This window comes from Anser anser, assembly GCF_964211835.1.
Source record: "Anser anser genome assembly, chromosome: 28".
Lineage (NCBI taxonomy): Eukaryota > Metazoa > Chordata > Aves > Anseriformes > Anatidae > Anser > Anser anser.
The window spans coordinates 4322245-4343895 of NC_139749.1; the positions used below are offsets into that span (position 1 = coordinate 4322245).

Sequence of the window (21651 nt, forward strand, 5' to 3'; positions counted from 1 at the left end):
ACCATCCCTGGAGGCATTTAAAAGCCATTTAGATGTAGACCTTAGTGATACGGTTTAGTGGCGGACTTGTGTTAGGTCAGAGGTTGGACTACGTAATCTTGGAGGTCTCTTCCAACCTAAACGAGTCTGTGAAATGAAACAACTCTCAGCACCCACAGGTCACCTGGGGCGAGTCGTCATTGTGCCAATACCTCCTCCAGAGGAAAAGCACAAATCCATGCCCCACACAAAGACACAGTGAAATTTGTTTTATAACTGGAGAGAAATATTACTCTTGAGCTTGGGGCTGCCAGGAAAGCTGGTGCAAACTACCAGCCCTGCAGGGACAGAGGAATGAACCTGGCAAAGTGACTTCTGCTTCCCACGTGTTTCCACTGCTTTTATTCTTCATTTTACTGATGGAATAGTGTACTGATTTAGTCTCCTGTCTGCCCACCCTTTAGCTGCATCTTAAGCCAGCCAGGCACTTCCAGAACCTCCCAGTAAAAGAAAAGCAGGTTTCTTTCATGGTGTGATTTATTACAAAAAAACCTCACTACCTCAACCCTCACCAGAGCAACAAGAGCAAGAAGGAAAAAAAAAAACAAACACATCAACTCCTCACCAAAATACAAGGGGGCTTCCCGTGCCCCACCCCAAGAAGCAGCTCTAACAAGCCTCTGTCAAAAGGAGGTCTATTATCATCACTAGATAGAGCTCCTTTCCACAGCTGTTCTGGCAAGTTGAGCAGCACCTGGAAGAGATGGACACTAAGATTTACAAGGTTCAAGAGGGCTGCAGCAGGCAAAGATCCACTTGGTTGAAGGGAGTCAGGAAGGCAACACAGAGGCCAGAAATGCTGCAGAGCTGCACACCCACAAACAAGCGTCTCTAGGTGTTAACACTGATGTCACAGCCGCACCGGCACTAAATCTGCAACAAAGCAAGGCGTCTCTACTCCAAATACACAGAGAAGGGGGTTTGGCTGGGCAGTTTTGGGATTTGGTGTTGGGGTTTGCCTTTTTTTTTTTTTATTATTAGAGGTAGACAACACATCACTGCCACTGAAGTGATTGGTGACTCCCTCTTGCAGACAGGGCTGAAGCCCAGGCAGTGCTCTGCAGGAGTGACTGTTGCTGATCCAACACACCCACTGTTCTGTGTGGGTTAATGTTTGCTCTCTCCTAAGCTCTGGGGTGATGGTTAGATTTAGCTTTGCTCAGTTCTTTTTGGTCTTGGGGGTGTCGTACTTTCTCTTGCTTGAGTACCACAGCAGCAGCGGGATCCCAATGGAGGGCAGAGTCATCACACCGAAAGCTGCCCAGTCCAGCTGAAGAGAGAAACAGTTATAAGTCAAAACAAACCACGCATAGCTGAGTCTTATAACCATGAGGTCCTTTCAGATCTTCCACCCTCACGGCTCCAAGGCCAAATCCTACAGAGCCAGCTCCTTTAGGTAGCTGGGATGAAGCCTCTTCTCCAGATCTGTGACACTCTTCTGGACAACTGATGCAGATTAATTGCAATCCATGCTGGAGTTTTCCAGGTGACTGTAGTGCAAACCAAACACGCCACAACCTAGCACTGCACGGTAACTGCAATTCAATTGCCAATTGAAAGATACTTACAAAGTGAGGGGAGAACCTCCTGTCGAATTCACGCTGAGCCAAGATTCCTCCTTGCCCAGGAGCACTTGTGAAACCAACCTGAAAAAGGCAGAGGGGGAACAGTATTTGCCCCGTTTCCATCTTGCAGCAGAGCACGTGCAGTATAAGAGAGTAGGCAAATGCGTCATCCCTAACAACCACCTCAAAGAACACAGTCAGGCGTATCTGCTGTTCTATTTGTGTGAGGATCCTATGAAGGGTCAAGCCACTCACCACAACCTGTCCACCCTCCTGTGCCAGATACGTGATGGTAGCAGACGTGAAATTGAAATATCCAGCTTTGAGAGGCCGCAGAACCACAGTGTGGGACACATTGCTTGCTCTGAGAGATGGAAGTTACAGAAAATGGTTTCATTTCATCAAAGGAAAGAACGTAAGGAAATAGGTAAGACTCCTCTGTAGTTACAGACAGCAGACCCATCGGACACTGATCCAGCCAACTCCTTTTCCCGAGACAGATGAATTTCATGGTGATTTTGCCCTGTTCGCAAGTAACTTATTTTAAAGGGCAACAAAGCCACAAAACCCAGCACCCTCAAGAACAGAAGTTTGCATTCAGCACCTTGCCCAGGGTCTGATACGGTGTGATTTCAGTGACACTGAAGACAGACAAGTGAACTACAGGATTCTTAGGGGTAAAACTGAGTGTTGGAGAAAAGATTTCAAAACATGAAAGGATACGGAGCGATCCTGTCCCACTTGACATTGAGCATCCCAGAGACAATGCCAAAATCCTCCGGAGGAAAAGAATCATCCGACAGCTCCACATCTAAAGCAGCACTAAAATGCAACAACAAAAAAACAAAAAGGGGGATGAGAAGCAAGTCAGACTTGGTATTCTGTTCACTGGAGGCTGCACCAAAGAGGAATGACAGTCCAATATTGACAATTCCACTGTTTGCAGAACTGATTTTTTTGAAACAAAAAGGCACAAATAGAAGATGGGGAGGGTGGTCAAGGTGTATTACAGGGAGACTACAGAAAGAGGAAGGCAAAACTGAGAAGCTGCAAAAAGACAGGGATGCAGAAATGAAAAAGCTCACAAAGACAAGAAAGGGATTCTGTGTTTATGGGTAACAGAGTATCACAAGCTGCCATGAGAGTAACTGTGCCATGTTAGACAGAGAGCTAAAGCAGCCACAAGGTGAAAGCAAGGACAAGAGGACAGGAAGGAAAAAAGCAAATTCCAGGGTTCAACCTTCAAGAAGTGTGATGAGCGCTCACAGCTGGGGGAGCAAAGGTAACAGCACATTATGAAGCCTAGAAACAGTCATGAATCCTGAAGGCACATACGCGTAAGATTTGTTCCTGGTCAGTATCAGAAACCCAGAGAAGGCCTACCTAGAACCAACATTGTAGATGTTGTACTGCAGAGTCAAGTCTCTCCCCTCCACAGCATATCTGTTTAATAGAGATTTGGAGGCCAGGAGCCTGGCACCTTCTTCACAGTGGGCCACATAGAACAGGGCAAACACAGCAAGAATTGGGAGCTTCATCTAGAAATAAAAGAAAATGGAACGTCATTCATAATTTCACTGCAAAAAGAACACAAACGGGACAACTAAGCAAGACGACACATTCATGTGTAGTAAGACATGAGCAGCTGTATACTTCACAGCAATATCGTGAAAGGATGTCACAGGGCAGGGAGAAATGACCTCAGCTCCATACAGCTCTGCAATTGCCTCTGAAATATCTGTACACTTCCCTGCAAGAATGCGAGTAACGACACAGCAGTGGCCTAGACTGGAATGCATGGCAGCAAAGGTGGCAGTTTTCTCCCTTCTCAAAGCCCCAGCAGGTATTGTTCCTGCTCGTTAACTGGGAAAGATCTCAGATCACAAAACCTCTTTCAGTAACTTTCAGAGCAGAACTTCTGTCAATTAATGGTTTCACCAATTTTATCAGTTAACGGTTTTTTGCCATCGCAAAGCACTGCCTTACAAAAACCAGAGGTGGTTCTTCCCCCCCCCCATCAAATCCTCTGTTGTTCTCAGAACGTGCTAGCTTCTCATTTCCAGACTCTGATTTTTTTTCTTCTACTTGCAGTGACCGAAGTAGCACCAACACCCTCCAGCAGCCTTCCAGTCCCCACAACTCCCCACTCCAAGCCACGTGCCCTTATTTCCCTGAGCCCAGTATCTCCCAGATCGGACGAGGAGACCGCAGCCGCTCCACACCCAACCTGTAACGGAGCTCGGTAGCTTTAGTTTCTATACCGAGACTGCTGCGGTGCCAGGTCCCCCACTCTGCAAGGGGGGATCCCCTCCATACCACCCTGCCGCATTTCCACCCACATCAGCATTTCCCTACAAGCCCAACACAGCCCAGGAACACGAGGGCAAGCTCCCAGCCACTGCTCCCCCTAGGCCAGAGCGCCACTGACTGCTGCCTGCGGGAGGCTCAGACCCCCCCCCCCTCCTTTTTTCTCCCCGAAATACCCCGGCAGCAGCACCAGAGGGGGGGCCCAAAGCCCTCCCAGCCTCCCGCAGACCCTCCCCGGCTCCCCTTCCTCGCCCCGCCGACATCCCCGAGCCCCCGCTGCCCCCCACCCCAGCCCCTCACCCTCACCTCCCCGCCGCAGCCCGCGGAAGGCCGAGTCAGCAGCTGGAAGGGAGCGGAAGTGCCCGCAGGCCGTGACGTGTGGCCTCGCAGCGCCCCGAGGCATGCTGGGAAATGTAGTCCTGCTCCGCCAGCCCTCCCTCTTGCTGCCCCCAGGCTTGCTCTTTGGAGGAAGACGGTTTACTTGCACTCCCAAAAGCGCTTAAAAAACAGCAGCTTTTAGTTAAAAGATAGTACTTATAAAGACTCCCGGGAGGAGTCCTATTCAGGAATAGTGTAGCCAGCAGGACCAAGGTTGTGATTGTCTCCCTGTGCTCTGCTCTGGTGAGGCCACACCTTGAGTACCATGTTTTGGGCCCCTCACTACCAGAAGGACATCGAGGCCCTGGAGCTTGTCCAGAGAAGGGCTACGGAGCTGGGGAAGGGCCTGGGACACAAGTCCTGTGAGGAGCGGCTGAGGGCACTGGGGGTGTTTGGTCTGGAGAAGAGGAGACTCAGGAGAGACCTCATTGCTCTCTACAACTACCTGAAAGGAAGGTGTGGGGAGCTGGGGGTTGGCCTCTTCTCACAAATAACTAGTGATAGACTAGAGGGAATGGCCTCAAGTTGTGCCAGGGGAGGTTCATGTTGGAAATGAGGAGACATTTCTGCTCAGAAAGCGCAGTCGGGCATTGGGACGGGTTGCCCAGGGAAGTGGTGGAGTCACCGTCCTTGGGGGTGTTCAAGGAAAGGCTGGACGTGGTGCTTAGGGACACGGCTTAGTGGGTGACATTGGTGGTAGGGGGACGGTTGGACCAGATGAGCTCGGAGGGCTTTTCCAACCTTAATGATTTTCTGATTCTGTGACACCAACCCCTCAAAGACTACCACTCCCAGCATGCCCCGTGGCAGCCCGCCCCTCCCATAGCCCCCTTCGGTTAGCGCATGCGCCCTGAGCGCCGGACCCCTTCTCTTCCAGCCATGCTCTCGGGCCCGGCAGCCTGCGCATGCGCCATACCGCCGGGCCCCTCCCAACGCGCTGCCAGTCCGGTTGCTCCTCAACCGAACTTTATGAAAACGCCGAGGGGTGGGGACGGGAGGCGCAAACCCCGCCTTCTGCTCGATCCCGCCTTCTGATTGGACGCCGGGCCCGCTGCGCAGGCAGCGATTGGGCGCGGCGGGGCGGACCTCGGGGTAGGCTGTCGTGGCGGGGCGAGCGAGCGCCGATCTAGAAGCTTCCCCTCGGCCCCGCGCTTCGGGTCTCGCCGCCGTCGCCGCCATGATGGGCCCGCGCCCCGTGCTCGTTCTCAGTGAGTTCCCCCCTCGCCGCCATTTTGTGTCCCCTCAGGGCCCGGCGCCCCCCTCGTGGCCCCCGCGGGGCTGACGCGCCCCTGCTCCCCGTAGTCCCCGGGGTTAGCCGGGGTCCCGTGGCTCCAGGCTCCCTTCCCGTCCTCTCGGTGCTGCTTTTAGGCTTTTATCCTTTCCTATAAATCTGTGGGGAGTTCTTATGTGTAATTGCGACTTAAGCCTCTCTTCGCCCAGGCTAAATATGTAACACAGATCCCTCAATGTGCTTGTGAGCCTCTGCTACAGCCTGCTCAAACATACCAAAGGCTGAGATTTACTGATGTATAAAACTGAATCCTAAACCCTGGTCCTTCTTATCATACAGACTTTGTAGACTGCAAGGTACTGTGCAGCAGCCTCTAGGATTTAGGGGGTCTTCCAGGTTTTTGTGAGTCATTGCTGCTTGGTTTTGTGGGGAAAGAGGTTATACCTCAGGGGTGCGAGTTTTTCAGTTGAATGTGTTGCTAATCAGGTATCCTGCTATAATCAGGAATACTATTTTTCATTGATACTCTTTTATGAGTATGCTTTCTTACACCAGATGTAATATTTATTGTAAATCCTTAATTTAGAACTGTGTGCATATTGTCTGTGTGTGACTGAGAGGGTGTCTTTGATCCATTGTCACCATCACCGTTTCAGTCTTGGGTTTTCTGGAAAGATTAGATGATGGTTATATTTGTGCTTTTTTTTTTTTTTTCCTGCGTGCTTTAGGTCAGAATATGAAACGTGAGTCTGGAAGAAAAGTCCAGACTGGGAACATCACTGCTGCTAAGGTACCATATTCTGATGTCAATCAACTTTTTTATTATTTTTTGACGTGTGTGTGTGTATGTATGTAAAAACAGAGTAGAAGGACCATATAAAATGAATGTTCAGTGTTAAAACCAATATGTTCGATGTAACTGCACACGGAGGGGTTTAACCCATCAAAACCTCTTTCTCTGCCAAGTCTGAGAGTGTTTAATTTTTGGCATCTGTTTTAAGTACTAACTCAGTGTGATGCCAGTGCTCTAATAATCCCTGGGTTCTCATTTCCACACGAGTCCTGTTTTCTGCTGCATCTAAAAAATTGCGGAATCATGAGGTTGTTTAGATTCATTGCAGTGGCTGCTTGTTTCGTGTAGATTATGGGTTTATTCAAGGCTGTTTTAGGTGTTTTGGTGCCTTCATGTTTTGCCTAATTCCTTTTGTTCCTCCTAGACTATTGCTGACATTATTCGAACATGTTTGGGACCAAGAGCTATGATGAAGGTAAGAATGTTTGCTGAGATCCTTATGCTGCTGCTGACTAGAAACGCTGCACTTATTAAAAGTCAGTGCAAATATTGCTTCTCTTTTGGTTGCAGATGCTTTTGGACCCCATGGGTGGGATTGTGATGACCAATGATGGCAATGCTATCCTTAGAGAGGTGAGTTTCTCCTAAAGGATTGTCTTGCTTAACTTGTGAGTTAGTATGTTGTGGGATATGGTTAAATAGCTGCCAGTGGCATTATGTTATTTCACCTTCTGTCTTGAGAACCAAAAAATATTAAACATTACCAAGAAAAGGTGCTTATTGGAGAGGAATTAAATGCTTCTAGGTAGTGCTCTTCCTCGGAAAAGTGCATTTGATCCCAGGATGGTAATTTTTCATGGAGGTTTTATAAGACTGGTAGGAATTCACTGGTAATTGTAGTTACAATCGCTTGCATCAAAGCGTATTGAGTAGATGCTTAATTTTACCATGCTAAATGATTAGACCAAGAAATTGTTATTGCTTTTCTAGTGTGAGTATTGTGGAAATAGCATCACAAAAATTGTAATGCCTGGAAAACTGTGGGGATGCAATACTATGAAATACAAATGCTTATTTTCCCCCTCAAAAAGGAAGAAATACCGGTGTTATAGTTGGGCAGAATACCTTTGATTATTTAAAATGCAAGGTATTTGTTCCGTTGAAAGAAGCTTCAGCTTTAGTATTGTGGAACCAAAACCATACCATTTGCATCCATACAGATTCAAGTCCAGCATCCAGCTGCAAAATCAATGATTGAGATTAGCCGTACTCAAGATGAAGAAGTTGGAGATGGGACCACATCTGTAATTATCCTTGGTAAGGAGCACAAATAAGACATGTACCTTTTATAGAAAGTTAATGCTGAAGCTTGTCTTGTTTGCTTATCAGATCCCAGTAAGTATGCATTACTGAGACAGACACTTGCTATTTCCCAACCCTAAAATTGGGTTTGTTGGTTGGTTGGTTTTTGTTGGGTTGTTTTTAGACCACGAAGAGTACTAGGTTCATTAGACCGTTTAGTGATCAGCTCCGTGCTTCAAAAAATTGTGTTCTTTCCCCCAGTTCAGCACAATCAAGTATAACAGAAGGTATAGATGATGTTAGAGCTCTCTGCATGGATAGCAGATACTTTTGGCTGGTATATTTTTCTCAAGTCTTGGCTGCCAATTGTTCTGCTAACTCATCTGGGGAATTTGTATGTATTTATTTTTCCCCTTAGCCGGAGAGATGCTTTCTGTTGCTGAACACTTCCTTGAACAGCAGATGCACCCAACTGTGATCATTGGGGCTTATCGTAAGGCTTTGGATGACATGATCAGTATTCTAAAGAAAATTGGGTAAGTGTGGGCTGGTGGGAATCAGAGAGAAGGGATGTGGGGCTTTGCTTAAAGATGATTCTTGAGGGAATCATGTTGGTAAAACAACAAAATTAGAGAGAGATGAACTGGGATTATGAATAGATTGTAGTTTGGAATAATGCTTAGTTTACTACTGACTTTTTACTTTCTCTCAGCACTCCAGTGGATGTGAACAACAGAGAGATGATGCTTAAAATAATAAAGAGTGCTATAAACACCAAAGCAATAAACCGCTGGTCTGACTTGGCCTGTACCATTGCTCTTGATGCTGTTAAGACTGTGGAGTTTGAGGAAAATGGCAGAAAAGAAATTGATATAAAAAAATATGCAAAAGTAGAGAAGGTATGTCCTGAATGAATGTGTTTTTTTTAATTTAATTTAATTTTTTTTTAATCTGTGTGCTTCTTTCTCATTTTGAATTGTTTCTAGAATGCAGTGGGAAGAATTTTGTGCTATTGATCTGAAGTCTGCAAACATAACCCTGGGAGATATTTTACTTTGTGCTATCGGCCATTTAAACTATTTCATTTTCCATCTTCCAACCACACGTTGCCACGCAATAGGTTTTTAAGCAGTTTCTCAAGTTCTTCAGTGGCTTTTCACTTGACCTAAGTTAGTGTGCTATTACCGTTAACTCAGGTTATCACCTGAGTTAAATCATACTTGCTCAGGAGAGCTTTCTTTTTTCAGTACATGGGATGGATAGTTTCAGGAGCATGGATATACAGATTTTTGTAGAGTAGACTAACTCATCTTCTTCCCCCTTTCTTATGTCTGTCAGATTCCAGGTGGCTTTAGTGAAGACTCTTGTGTTCTGCGTGGAATCATGGTGAATAAAGATGTAACTCATCCCAGGATGCGTCGCCTTATTAAGAATCCACGCATTGTCCTTCTGGATTGTTCACTAGAGTACAAGAAAGGAGAGAGCCAGGTAAAGCAAGTCCTGTTAGGGATGTCTGCAACTTCTCGTTTAAGACTAGCGAGGTGAACAAATCCAGATAGCTAGTTATCTGCATGAGGAGCAGAAGGCTCCATGTTTCTTGCCTTTCAGAGACCTTTTGCATGTATAGCTTAATTCTGCTGATTCTGGGATCAGTCAGTACCCTGGAGAAAAAGAGGGATAATAACTGAGACTACAATGTTTAACTCACTGTGAAGTAGCTACAGTGATTTGTGTAATGCGAATGTCAAGAGTCAAATATCTGTCTTAATTAATGCTAGTGTTAAACTGACATGGTGTCAGTTCATCTGATCAGTATTTTTAGTTGTGCAGTTCCCTCTAACTCTTTCCTGTGAGAGCTGAGGTAGCTTAAGCCAGAGGATCTGTGTTTAACTCAGTGATGGGTTGGGATGAATACAGCAAGATATTTACACTTCTTTCTATACAGACTGATATTGAAATAACACGGGAGGAAGACTTTGCCCGCATCCTGCAGATGGAGGAAGAGTACATTCAGCAGATCTGTGAGGATCTTATGAGAGTGAAGCCAGATCTGGTCATCACAGAAAAAGGAATTTCTGGTAATAACACTCATGATCCTTCCTTTAGTTGAGTTCATCTTAATGTTCATACTGCGTTAACACACTGTTCAATAATAAGAAAAAAAAATAATTTTGAACATGGCCTTATTGTAGTTTGCTTGTTTGTTTTTTGGTCATCTTTCTAGAAAATAGGTCTGAAATGCAGGTATTAGATTTCATTCTTTTGAACATGGGTGCTTATAATAATATTTTGCTTTTCCAGCATTTGGAAACTATATCAAAACATAAGTGAGGATGAGTTTAACAAACCATGGAGAGCTGCTCTGTAATTTTGCCTTGCAGATTGGTTTAAGACGCGACATTTAGGATACTTCCTTTCCCTTATTGCTACTTTAAAGATACACAGAGTTTATAAACAAAAAAATAAAAATAAAAAATAAATACTGCTGATTCATCAATAAAGTTGCACAAACCTGATTTCAGACTTGGCCCAACACTACCTGATGAGAGCCAACATCACAGCAATCCGCAGAGTGAGGAAGACTGACAACAACAGGATTGCCAGGTAAATGTTCTTTTCCTTGCCACAGTTCATTCTTGCTGTCTGTGGCACTGAGTTTTCATTCTTATCTCACTCTTTCTCTTCTGTTCTTATCTGTGAGCATCTGACTTAACCGTTGGTTGTGTGATAGGGCCTGCGGAGCTCGCATTGTGAGTCGCACTGATGAGTTGCGAGAGGAAGATGTGGGAACCGGAGCCAGGCTCTTTGAAGTCAAAAAAATAGGAGATGAGTATTTTGCCTTCATCACGGATTGCAAAGACCCCAAGGCTTGCACTATCATTCTGCGTGGAGCCAGCAAGGAAATCCTTGCAGTAAGTTATTACATGTTTTTCCCTCCTGTCCTGCCACCTTCTGAGTGTTGGTAAGTTGTTACTTCCTTGTGAGTTCCCTCTGGGTTCTGGAGTGAGAAAGAGCACACAAGATGGGAATTCTACAAGGCAAAACGGTGGAGGGACAAGCCCAGCAGACTTGTGCTCATTTTCTACAACCAATAAATCATCTTGTGTGCCTGCTACAGGAGGTAGAACGCAACCTTCAGGATGCCATGCAGGTGTGCCGGAACGTCCTCATCGACCCACAGCTGGTGCCAGGAGGGGGAGCGACCGAAATGGCGGTTTCCCACGCACTGACAGAGAAGTCCAAAGGCATGACGGGTGTGGAGCAGTGGCCCTACCGGGCAGTAGCCCAAGCTCTGGAAGTCATTCCCCGAACGCTCATCCAGAACTGTGGTGCTAGTACCATCCGCGTGCTGACCTCGCTTAGGGTAAGGCATGCACCAGGGAGTTATCCCCAGAGGTTCGTCGTCATGCCCCTCAGATCCTTTCTTTTCAGTATCTCTTGAGGTGGCAGCTCCTCAGACTGTTGAGGGTGTAGCCCTTCAGCAGTTGCAGTAGGCTTTTACAGTGAAGGAAGCCTTTGTTGAAGTAACCCATCCCCTCAAGGTGATTGAAAGACTATTTTTTTTTCTTGCATTAGCTGGGCTGCAAACATTTTTACTGAAGCCTTGCACCAGAACATGAAGTCATGAAAATGGAATTAAATTTTTGGTTTGAAGTACCAGAGTGTAAAATCAAAATAACAAAACCCTGAGGGTGAACAAAATCAAAATCTTCCTTTGTGGTCAGATTGAATGGCATGAGAGAGAGGAGTCACCAAGTGTAATTTCTGATACAGTTGTTATAAGCTTAGTAATATGCTTTTGTGTAAATTCCAAAATTGAAAAAAAAAAAAAAAAAAAAGACTACTTACTGTTTTCTTGAGCCTATGAATTTGAGTTTCTTGCAGGTGAATTGCTACTTGATTGGCAGTGACCTGTCGCTGTGCTTACAGGCAAAACACACCCAGGAGGGCAGCCAGACATGGGGAGTGAATGGTGAGACCGGAGCCTTAGTTGATATGAAGGACCTGGGGATCTGGGAGCCTTTAGCAGTCAAATTGCAGACCTACAAAACAGCAGTAGAGGTAAGAAGAGGAGTTAAAACTTTTTTTAAAAAAAAAAAACCAAAAAAAAACAGTGAGCCTCTGTAGCTTGTCTTTTTGGAGTGGGGCATGTTGCTGCTTAGGCAGTTGGATGCTTGGATAAGTGCTGCAAACTTTGCCAGCTCGCTAATGCAGAAGGCGTATGATGGGGATGCAGAAGGGATGCGACACCTGTGGGAGCTTGTATCGCTTTTGGAGGGGTTGCCTGAGCCTGGGATGTGCCCTTTTCCATCCTACCTGTTTCTCTAACTTAACTGTCTCACAAGAATGAGCGGTTCTGTGTGAGCCAGGGCTGAGAAATTTGGTGCCAGCAGTGTGCTGGAATCCAGTCAGCAGTCCCGGGAGCTTCTGTGCTTTGGTATCTGACCTTAAAAGGCTCCCCTTCTTCAAAAACACTGTGGGCACTCGGAAGGCAGATGGTTTGTTGTTGTGAAAGCTACGTGGATTGCGTTTTATTCTTTGTGATGGGCTCTTGGTTAGACCTGGATATGGTATTTTTCCGCAGACTGCAGTTCTCCTGCTCCGCATTGATGACATTGTTTCGGGGCACAAAAAGAAAGGTGACGAGCAAAGCAAGCAGCCTGCAGCAACGGAGGCCGCCCAGGAGTAGAGGCTGCGTTGCCACGACGAAGCACCGGGCAGCATGGTTCTGACACCAGAAGCAGCTCCCTGAAGCACTGTGGTTTCTCCCCAGTCCTGAGACGGAGCTGGGGCAAAGTCCAAGAATTTGTTTGTCTGAAGTTTGGGGGAGGGGTGGGGGGAAAAAACCTGGAATATGGTGAAAAGGTCCGACACGTCCCATGAAGTGCCCATGTGGAGATACCACTGCTTAATTTAAGTCTACCCTGTACTTCCTCATTGCTCTTTGCCTCAACAATAAAAGACGTGATTTCACTGCTTGGGCGGTTTGTGCGTGGTGGGGAGGAAGCGGGCAGGGGCTGAGGGCCGCTCCCCCCCCCTTGGTCCCCTCCGCACCCTTCCTTAAGCGGCGCCTTTAAGAGGGGGAGGGCTTTGAGCTGTCACGTGAGCGGCCGGGGCCCTCCCCTCCCCTCCCCTCCCGGTCCCGGTCCCGGTCCCGGTTTCCGCGCCCGGAGGGAGCCATGCGGCGGCTGCTGCTGCTGGCCGGGCTGCTGGCGGCGGCCGGCGGCCGGGAGGTGACGGCGGCACCGGGGGGGAGCACGGGGACCGGGGGAGGGGGAGGGGGAACCGGGAGTGGGAAAGGGAGGGCACCGGGGCCCCGGGGCGTGGGTCACCGGGCTGAGCCGGGGCCGTGCCCTGGGCTCAGCTTGGGCCCGGGGGGAGCCTGCCCCGGTGGTCCCAAGCTTCCCCCTGGGACCCGGCTGCGAACAGCGAAGTTGCTGCAAAATGGGGAAGCTGCCCTGCAGCCGGCGGGCGCGCAGCGGGTGCGCAATGCTGACCACGCTCCTTGGGCAGCGCCAGGGCTTCATCACCCGCTGGGTTCATGGGGAAGCTGGGGACAGCCCCGCGTGCCTTCTTCCAGCCAAGCAGAGGCTTTCAGGTCGGCCTCTGCTGGAGAACTGAGCCTCCCACTGAGGCCTCTTCTTCCTCCGCAGGTGTCGATGCAGTACAACCCTGGCTGGAACGGCTCCTCTGTCAACCTGCTGCACGTCCGGGCGGTGGGGCCCAACGACACCCTGCACTACGTGTGGAGCAGCATTGGGGCCCCCGCTGCGCTGCTGGTGGTCACCAAGGGCACGAGCAGCGCCCTGCGCATCAACTGGACCCAGCTGCTCTCGCCCGCTCCCGCCGGAGCCATTTGGATCGAGCCTGCCGGCAGTGTTGTGTACTCCACCGCTGTTGTCTTCACCAAGGTACTGCCCGGGGATGTAGCACTGCTCTGGGAGAGCAGCCCTGCAGTGCAAGAGGTGTAGGGTTGTGCCTACGGCAGAGCAGGTCAGTCAGCAGTTTTCCCAACTGCAGCTCAACGTTGCCTCGTGTGAACACCCCTGATTGTCTCTGGCTTGCGATGCCACCTCAAGATGCTTTGCCAAGGCACCTCCTTTGTTGGTTCCCTCCTCTCTTTGCTGGCAGTGGCAGCTCCGTGCACCACAGCACAAAGCGACAATGTCCACGGCACCTGCTGGCAGCTTCCAGCCCCTCTCCCCTTCCTCCTCCCCAGGTGTTTGAGTACAGCAAGGCCAACGCGCTGGAGGAGGTCTTCTACCCCACCTACGACCTGTCGGACTTCTCCTGGGACAGCGTCAATCGGACCCTGAACCACACTGCCCTGACGGCCGACTTCGTGGGTGGCCCAGCTGCTGACCCCAGCAGCAGCTTCTCCAACGGCAGCCTGGCGTTTCGGGTAAGCACGCAGAGGGATGTACTGGGATGAACCCAGTGAATACCCTGTCCAAAAAACCTTCTTGAGAAGGAACGCTGCTCCTTGGTGTCCCAGCCCAGGATCATGCTGTCCCTCCAACGTATTTCTCCCGCAGGTGACAGCTTACGAGACCAGTGGCCGCGACGGGACGCTGCCTGGCCTTTTGCACACAACAAACAGCTCTAAAGTGGAGTTTGTCCTTGCTGGGGCGGCCCCACGGGGCAACAGCTCGTGGTTCGCCCTGGAGATGGCCACAGTGGAAGAGGCAGGAGTGGTGCAGAGGCTGCGCTCGGCACGCTCCATCGACGATGAGTACACTCCCACCATCTTTGAGGTGAGTGCCGGGAGAACACTGGGGACGGGTACATCCCCTGCTGCCTTGCTTGCCGCTATGGTCGCCCTGGCATAAAGACACTCTCCTGTTCTCCCCTCGCCAGACGTTCTCCCTGGTAGCTGAGTCCCGAAACGACAGCTCCGCGCTCAGTTTCCTGCAGTGGAAGGCGACAGCCTATGGCTCGCAGGCCCCCAAGCGTGAGGACAGCATCCAGTGCCACTCCGGCAGCCTGAAAGCAGCCAACTGGACCCTGCCCAGGTCCAGCATTGTCCATGCCTACTTCGGGGAGGGTGTAGGCAGCACCTACACAATCAGTGCTGTCAACATCTCCTTTGGGGGTGAGGACGGAAATATTTATGAGGAAAAGCGCTACCTGAGCTGGTGAGTGCAGTCTCCTGGGCACCAAAGTGATGCTCTCCCTGCTACTGGTAGCTTGGATTTGGGGAATTTGCTAGGCTAGAGGGTTTCTGTGTTTAGCAACTATCTCCCTTTGACAGCCTGTTTTCCTATTATCCCGTGGCAAGGAGTCTTGCATTTTGACCCATTCCATCACCAGCCTCCTTCTACTGTTCCGTGCGGGATCCTGCCAAGAAATCCTTTTGGGATAGAAAGCCCCAGATATTCCCCTCCATGGGGCAGAGCTGATCCCCATCTCTGTGGCTGATGTGTCTCATTCCTTCCTGCAGGTCTGTGCTGCTGGGCTTTGGGCAGCCCCCCAAGGACACCTTCTCTCCCCTGGTCATCTCCATCATGGCCGTGGCGCTGGGCACCCCCATGGTGCTGCTAGTGGTGGGCAGCTGCGTGGTTCTCTTTGCCCAGGGGAAACGCTACACTGAGTATGAGCCCATCAACTGAGTGGGGTGGGCTCTGGAGAGTCCTCCAGGCTCCTTCTTGTCCCCAGGGAAGCAACCACTGCTGCTACAGGGCCTCCAATGCCTGCAATCTTCTCCGTTTTCCACTCTCACCCTGCAGTTCAGGCTCAGAGGGGACACGGACAACATTTGCAGTACTTGCCCCTGTCACACGTCCCTCTGATGGGCTCCCTCCTACTGCCCAGATCCTGCATCGATTACACTTCTTCCTCTGTCTTTTCCTGATCCACCCAGCCAAGGACAGTGACTGGGGGGAGTTGGTCAGGGTTTTTCTGAGCCAGGGAAAGATCATCCCAAGGGATGAGACCACTGCTGTCCTGTTTGCAGCCAAGCAGCAGCAGGGATGGGCTGTGCCCTGTCCTGTGCCAATTCCAGAGTGCTCAAGGCGCTGCTTGGGTGGCTCCAGTCTAGGAGCAGGGCTGGAGGACAGGGCTGGGGACTGGTGCTACTCCTGACAGCATGCAAGGCGCCTTTCTGCTTCCCGCTGTGCTGGGGGCATCCCGGTGCCGCCCCCCCCGGCAGCTCAGCTGGGGATCACACACTGCTTGATCCCCACTTTGAATGGGAGCCTCGTGCTGTGCTGGCCTCGGTGAGGGCTGCTGGCACAAGAAGGAAACTCACTGCTGCTTTGCAGCAGCTGCTTGAGCTCAGGTCCAAGGCTGATCTGGCCTTGCCGTTGCTTAAACCCTGTCTGGGCTCTGCAGGACCAGCTTGGAGGTGCTCTCCGTGTGCTTGAAGCTGTGGGACCTGCGTGATCCGGGGCTGCTCGGTGGTTGTGGAGGCACCACATCACTTAGCAGTGTGCTTGGTTTTTGTGTTCACAGTCACTGACTTCTCTTTGACCAAATAAAAGGGATTTCTAAGAGTGGTTTCCTGGGGAAACACTGCACTATGGGAAAGTGGGATGAGTTCTGGGGCCCTGTGGGGATTAAAGGAAGGGTGCTGCAGCTCACAGCAGGAGCCAAGGCATGAAAGCACCTCTGAGAGGAGGGAGGCTCCTAATCTGTAGCGGTTCATGGTTGTTCCAGGGTGGTTTTGGCTATGAGCCATGGGGTCAGCATGAGCCCAGGCCCTAAGCCATATTCCTGTTCCAAAGCACATTTGAAAGAGTCAGGCTGTCCCCCTTTTCCAGCTTGGTAGGGCTGCACTGGGTGAATTGCTCCCATGATACTGCAGCTGGGGATGAGAGGCTGGAGAAATCAAATGCTTGGCAAGATCTAGAGCTGAAGGGGCTTTCCCTTTATTTGGGGGATTTTTATAGCTGTTTTTTTGGGTTATGTCTGAGAGTCAGAGAGCCACGACAACCAGGCTTATACAGGGATGGATGTGCAGGGGATGGATGCCTGCAAAGGGCTACAGGGTGGGGCTCAGCACTCAAGCCCCAGCGGGGTGCAGGCTGTAATCCCATCAGGGGGGTGGATTTGGCTGTTCCAGCCCAGGCAGCAGCACGCCTGTGGCTGCCTGACCCGTCCCAGCCTCTCACTGCGTCTGTCCCGGGGCAGAGCTGTCTCCGACCTGGCAGACTGGTTTGTGAGCTGGGTGCTGAACCCCTGCCAGGAGGAAGAGGTGGAGGAGGAAGGAGTTGGGTGGGACTGGTCACGTCACTGTGCAGGGATGGGGCAGTCACAGTGTTGGGCAATGGACAGCAGGGGGAGGACCCCCCCCCCCCCCCCCACCGGGTAGAATTTAACTCTCCCTCCCCAAAACAGGCACACACAGCTGCTCAGTTGAAGGGCTTTATTGGGCAAAGCCAGCTCCAGGAGGAAGTCCAGCAAATCCTGCCCCAACCATCCTCAAGGAACAGGTCCTTCTGCTCCCTGGGTCTTGCCCGAGGTGTCATTTGTCCACCTGCAGGAAACTCCCCACGAAGAAGGCTTTACAATTCAACCATATCAACCCCAGGGGCCTTACTAGGTCCAGGCAGGGAGCAGGGGCCCTGTCTGTCCCCCTACCTCCACCTTCAGGAAGGCTCAGCCCCTCCACACCTCAGGGACCTGGCACCTGATCCCCTTGGGGCTCCCTCACCCCCAGTACCGGAGTTTGGCGCTGCTCTCCTTGGAGCGGTCCTCAGACTTCGGTGCTGCCACAGCAAGGAGGTTTTCAGGCTCTAGGACAAACATGCTGTACAGGTTCCAGAGCAGCATGGCCAGGAGGGGCAGGAAGGTCATGCTGAAGCCAAAGGCACGGAAGGAGCGCCCAATGGCATATGACAGCCAGTAGATCAGCCTGGAGAGGGCAGGTAGATGGGGGAACAGTGAGGGAGATGTCCTGGGGCCGGCACCTGGCTCAGGGTACCGGGCTCAGCAAGAGTTTGGCAGGTATGGCTGCTGTGGGAAGCAGGATGAGGGATGGAGCAGGGATGAAGCAACCCTTGCCCCACACAAGCTTTCCTGGCTGTCATCAGCCAGCTGAGGCATTGCTGAAGTGGGGGGGTTGCACGAGCCAAGCACCCCGTTTCCATGCTGGGAACTGCCGCAGCCCAGGGAGGAGAAAGGGGACACTTACCGGGAGATGGCAAAGAGCCCTGTGAGCAGGGGGATGAGCTTGAGGACCTCCTGCTGGAGGTAAGTGGCCAGCACAGCCATGTTGAAGAAGTAGAGGATGAAGAGGTGGACGGACTGGGAGACGTAAGTGCGGTGGATCTCCACCTCCTGCTGTAGCTCTCCGAAGGGCTCCAGTGCAGAGGAGCAGAGGCGGGAGATGCCGCTGACAATCATCCCTGGGGGGCAGAGAGAGGGGCTGAGCAGGCACCTGGTGAAGCCGTGTTGGGCCCAAGGGCTGCGGGGAGGACCAGGGAGATGCAGCAGGATGGGAAAGAGGGTAAGAAAAATGGTTGTCTGCTCCTGGCAAGAGCAATGGAGAGGCAAAGAGACCAGCCCCAACTCTACCCACCACCCCCTGTAGCCCTGCCCCCACCCGGGGCTAACACAGCCCAGCGCTGGGCACTTTGGCCCTGTGGCTCACCCAGGACAATGGGGAAGGTGGCAAAGGCAGCACAGCGGAGCGTGTAGACCAGGCGGGCGCTGACGGTGGGCAGGAGCGGAGCATCAAAGGGCAGGAAGACATAGGCCCCGTAGATGAGGCAGGGGCACAGGAACAGGGCCCCAACCACCGAGGCCATAGCCTTGAGTCCATCCGCACTGCAGTCCCTGATGCATGGGCACGATGACCTCTCGGCTGATGGCTTAGCCACTAGCCCCTCGAAGCCTGCTGGGTCCCTGTAGCGCAAGGGGCTGACGGGAAGGAAGACCTGCTTCTGTCGGAGGCCATTGGGTCCGTCCTCGTGGGGGACGCAGCCTCCCTTGCCCTCCTTCTGGGGCCACGGGGTGGGCTGCTTCTTCCGCTCAATGCACTGCGGGTTGATGGGCACGCAGACGTGGGCCGCCATCACAGGCAGCCCATGGGCTTCATCATCTTTAGATTCAGCTGGGGGGCACACAGGAGCAGCCTCCTCGGGATCCTCACGGCCCCCCTCAGGACTTGAGCGCCTCTTAGTCTCCGTAGGCTCCTTCTGGCCCCGGTCACCGTGCTGGCACTGGTCCCACAGCAGGGTGGCATTGGGATCCCCTGCGTGTTCATTTGGGGCTGGAGGCACCTTGTCAAGGGGGGTGGCCGGGGCCACCATCCCCAGCTCCAGCAAAGCCACCTCCTCTGGGGGCAGTATGGGGTCGGCAGCAGCCATGAGGGGGGCTGGCTTGGTGCTACTGGAGATGCAGCTGGGGACTGGTGAGACGCTCTCCTTTGTTTTGGGGTGTCAGGAAGAGACTAGGCTCCCATCCCTTCTGGCTTTACCCTGTGCAAGAACGGAGACAGACAAAAAGACAACAGAACTGAGAGGTTTGGGGTCATTCACACAGCCCCAGTAACAACATGAGGCACAAACCCCATCTGCGAAGCAGGGACAGCCTGGGAACTGCCCTCCTCCCCCCAAAACACTCTAGGTTTCCTGGCTGGGGATGAGCCATGGGGCTTGGGGAAATGGGATCCTGCCTGGCCAATGCAACCACTTCCACCCACAGCTCCATCCCATGCCAGCATCAGCCAAGTACAGATATTTGGGGAGAGCCGACGGGGCCACATCTGGGAACCACAGCTAACGCCAGGATGGGCCAGATTTGCTGCCTCCGGTGGCTGAGACTGATCTGGGTTTTGGGGGGAAGCGCAGGAGGCGGGTCCGTTGCCACTTGCTGTGGGGTACCAGGAGATTCAGGCAGAAATCTTCCATTGTTCCCTCTGGGCAGGGGATCCCGGTCTCTTACCTGCTCCAGGCATTGCTGGCTGTGGGCACAGGAGCCTCCTGCCACGAAAAACCCCCTCTCCCTCTGACACATTCCCCTGTGCATGCCTGGAAAGAGTCCTGGCCTGGCCACAAGCATGGTGAAACGGAGGCATAGAGCAGTGAGGGGTTCAATCTGAGGACGGCTAAAGCAGCTCCCTGCCCACCTCCATCTCCCCTCTCCCAACCCCACTCACCCCCAGCCCTGTGGGACACCAGGCTCCCCTCACTTACTTGGAGAAGGGCAGGGGGCCGTGGGGTGCGGAGCTGCGCAGCGGCAGCTGCAGGGCAGCGAGCTTGCGAAATGCTTCTGATTTTTTTTTTCCGTCTGGACTTCAAACCTGTTTAACCAGCCAAGGTGGGGCTAGGCAGAAAGGAGCAGGCGCAGAAACGTCACCCAACATGGTGCCGAGCACGAGCACATGGGTGGGTGCATCCTCCCCATAGCGGGGCAGCCCCCATTTAGGGCTGTGTGCGGGACAGCGTCTCCCGCTCCACAGGGGCCCTTTTTTGTGCAGGGGCAGCCCTTTTGGCTCAGTGCTTTTGGCTCCGCACTTTTGCAACCCTCCCCCATGGGTTTTCAAGGCCCTGGAGCTCGTTTGCGATGGTGGGGACCTGTGATGGATTTGCAATGGGGCAGGATTTTGTTGCAGCTCATCACAGCTCTGTGCTGAGGGGGCTAAAAGGGTTGAGCCCAGAAGGGCCAAGGGTCAATCCCCCCAGGCAGCCCTCTTCTGTTTAGGAACACAACACCCAGAGCCGTTTATTCTTCCCCCACTACAGAATATGGGGATTTGTGCTACAGCATGAGGGCCCACAGTCCTGCCCCACAGGGCCTTCCCTCACAGGCTGCAGGAGGAGAGAACCTGGGGCAGACAAAGCCCAGAGAAGCTGCGAACCCCTGAAGGCCCCGAGGGGTTCCTAGAGTGCCCTGGAAGGCCTCTAGGGCATCCTAGACGACACAGGCGGTCACTGGGAGGCTTTCCGGGGGAGCTAGAGGGCCCTGGGTGGCCCTGCTAGACCTGCGGAGGATCTATAGCGCACGGGAGCTGGCGGTGGGGTCGCGGTGGCGCTGAAGCTCAGCGCCCCGGCTTGCAATAGCAGGACTGCCGCTTTACTGCCGCCCGATGACCAAAGAGGGGTGCTGCAGCGCCAGGTTGTGCGGATGCAGGGGTGCTGCATACGCAGCAACGCCGCCGGCCTCTCTACTGCCGCCCGACCCCGCCCCCCCCCCCCATGTGGCTAATGAGGGTGGTGATTGGGGCAGCCCTTTCTTGTAAAGGGGCTGCACGTGGCTTTGGGTGGTGACTGTGGGAATGGTGGAGGAGGAAGACGATGAATAGACTGTAGCTGAAATTTGTCCCCCTTGCAGCCTCTTTGCTGCTTGGGGCAGTCAAGCTGGGTCCAGAAAGGTCTTAGAGAAATCTCGTAGTGTGGTGACGTAACTGGGCAGTGCTGGGGCTATGACAAGGAAGGAGGTGTGTGCAAGCAGGAGTTCCTGGGGTCGTGGAAGTCCTGGGCATGGTGATGCAAAGTGTATCGCAGGGACTCTGTTGGCCGTGGTGGCAGCTTTAGTATGTGCTGTGCAGCTGTCAGATCTGGAGCTTGTGTTTTTTGGGGGTTTGGGAATGGTATGGTATATGTCTTCTGTGGGGTCATACGTTACTAGGATTTTAGTTCCATGGGTATGCTGGTAGGTGTAGTCTTTGGCTGCCAGTGTTCCACTTGGCAATGTTTTTCTGTAATGTATGCTGGGGGTATAGTCCTTAACCGTCAGGCTTTTGTATGGCCCTGCTTGTGGCAGGGGCACAGTGGTAGATGCAGTCTTCGATTGCTGGACCTTTCCTATATTTTCTACTGAATATTTGCTCCCCAACCTTCTCTCTCTCACCTTCCTTTTCTGTCCCTCTCAGTGCATTAATGCCTGAAAGTGGGGAAAAAAGATGAAGTATGTAATAGTATGCATGGAAAAAATAAAGGAAAACAAGCATATATGAATAAGAGGGTGAAATGAATTCACCAATCTGTGAAAGAGTGCAATAAAGCAATGGTAAGAGTACAATAAAGGGGGAATAGACAGAGATGTACTTAGAGAAATAACAGGACACGGAGATGGAGAAAAATAAAGGTAGG

General features: G+C 51.9%; 4 protein-coding genes across 5 annotated transcripts; 2 read left to right on the plus strand and 2 right to left on the minus strand.

Annotated features, from left to right (window-relative positions):
- Positions 1-498: 498 nt before the first annotated feature.
- On the minus strand, positions 499-4372 carry SSR2 (signal sequence receptor subunit 2). Its single transcript, XM_083813871.1, has 6 exons — positions 4218-4372; positions 2988-3142; positions 2328-2426; positions 1860-1968; positions 1608-1685; positions 499-1309 (listed from the first exon to the last, which is right to left on the minus strand). The coding sequence occupies exons 2-6, from the start codon at positions 3140-3142 to the stop codon at positions 1199-1201; spliced, it is 552 nt and encodes a 183-aa protein (XP_083669997.1). The 5' UTR covers positions 4218-4372; the 3' UTR covers positions 499-1198.
- An 834-nt stretch (positions 4373-5206) lies between these two features.
- CCT3 (chaperonin containing TCP1 subunit 3) lies at positions 5207-12589 on the plus strand. Of its 2 annotated transcripts, XM_083813864.1 has the most exons (14): positions 5207-5497; positions 6249-6310; positions 6738-6788; positions 6884-6946; positions 7534-7630; positions 8034-8151; positions 8328-8514; positions 8954-9103; positions 9561-9693; positions 10138-10219; positions 10347-10527; positions 10734-10979; positions 11546-11677; positions 12201-12589. In XM_083813864.1, exons 1-14 carry the CDS (start codon positions 5467-5469, stop codon positions 12303-12305), a joined length of 1638 nt encoding a protein of 545 aa, XP_083669990.1. In that variant the 5' UTR covers positions 5207-5466; the 3' UTR covers positions 12306-12589. The 2 variants fall into 2 exon arrangements, with proteins under 2 accessions (XP_083669990.1, XP_083669991.1); XM_083813865.1 differs by lacking the exon at positions 6738-6788 and having other exon boundaries at positions 5400-5497; positions 6249-6354; positions 6855-6946.
- A 112-nt stretch (positions 12590-12701) lies between these two features.
- GLMP (glycosylated lysosomal membrane protein) lies at positions 12702-16107 on the plus strand. Its single transcript, XM_083813866.1, has 6 exons — positions 12702-12849; positions 13270-13527; positions 13836-14018; positions 14152-14370; positions 14474-14751; positions 15057-16107. The coding sequence occupies exons 1-6, from the start codon at positions 12796-12798 to the stop codon at positions 15223-15225; spliced, it is 1161 nt and encodes a 386-aa protein (XP_083669992.1). The 5' UTR covers positions 12702-12795; the 3' UTR covers positions 15226-16107.
- An 858-nt stretch (positions 16108-16965) lies between these two features.
- On the minus strand, positions 16966-20010 carry TMEM79 (transmembrane protein 79). The gene is made up of 4 exons (XM_083813867.1): positions 19753-20010; positions 18207-19035; positions 17748-17961; positions 16966-17468 (listed from the first exon to the last, which is right to left on the minus strand). Exons 2-4 carry the CDS (start codon positions 18922-18924, stop codon positions 17264-17266), a joined length of 1137 nt encoding a protein of 378 aa, XP_083669993.1. The 5' UTR covers positions 18925-19035; positions 19753-20010; the 3' UTR covers positions 16966-17263.
- Positions 20011-21651: the final 1641 nt, after the last annotated feature.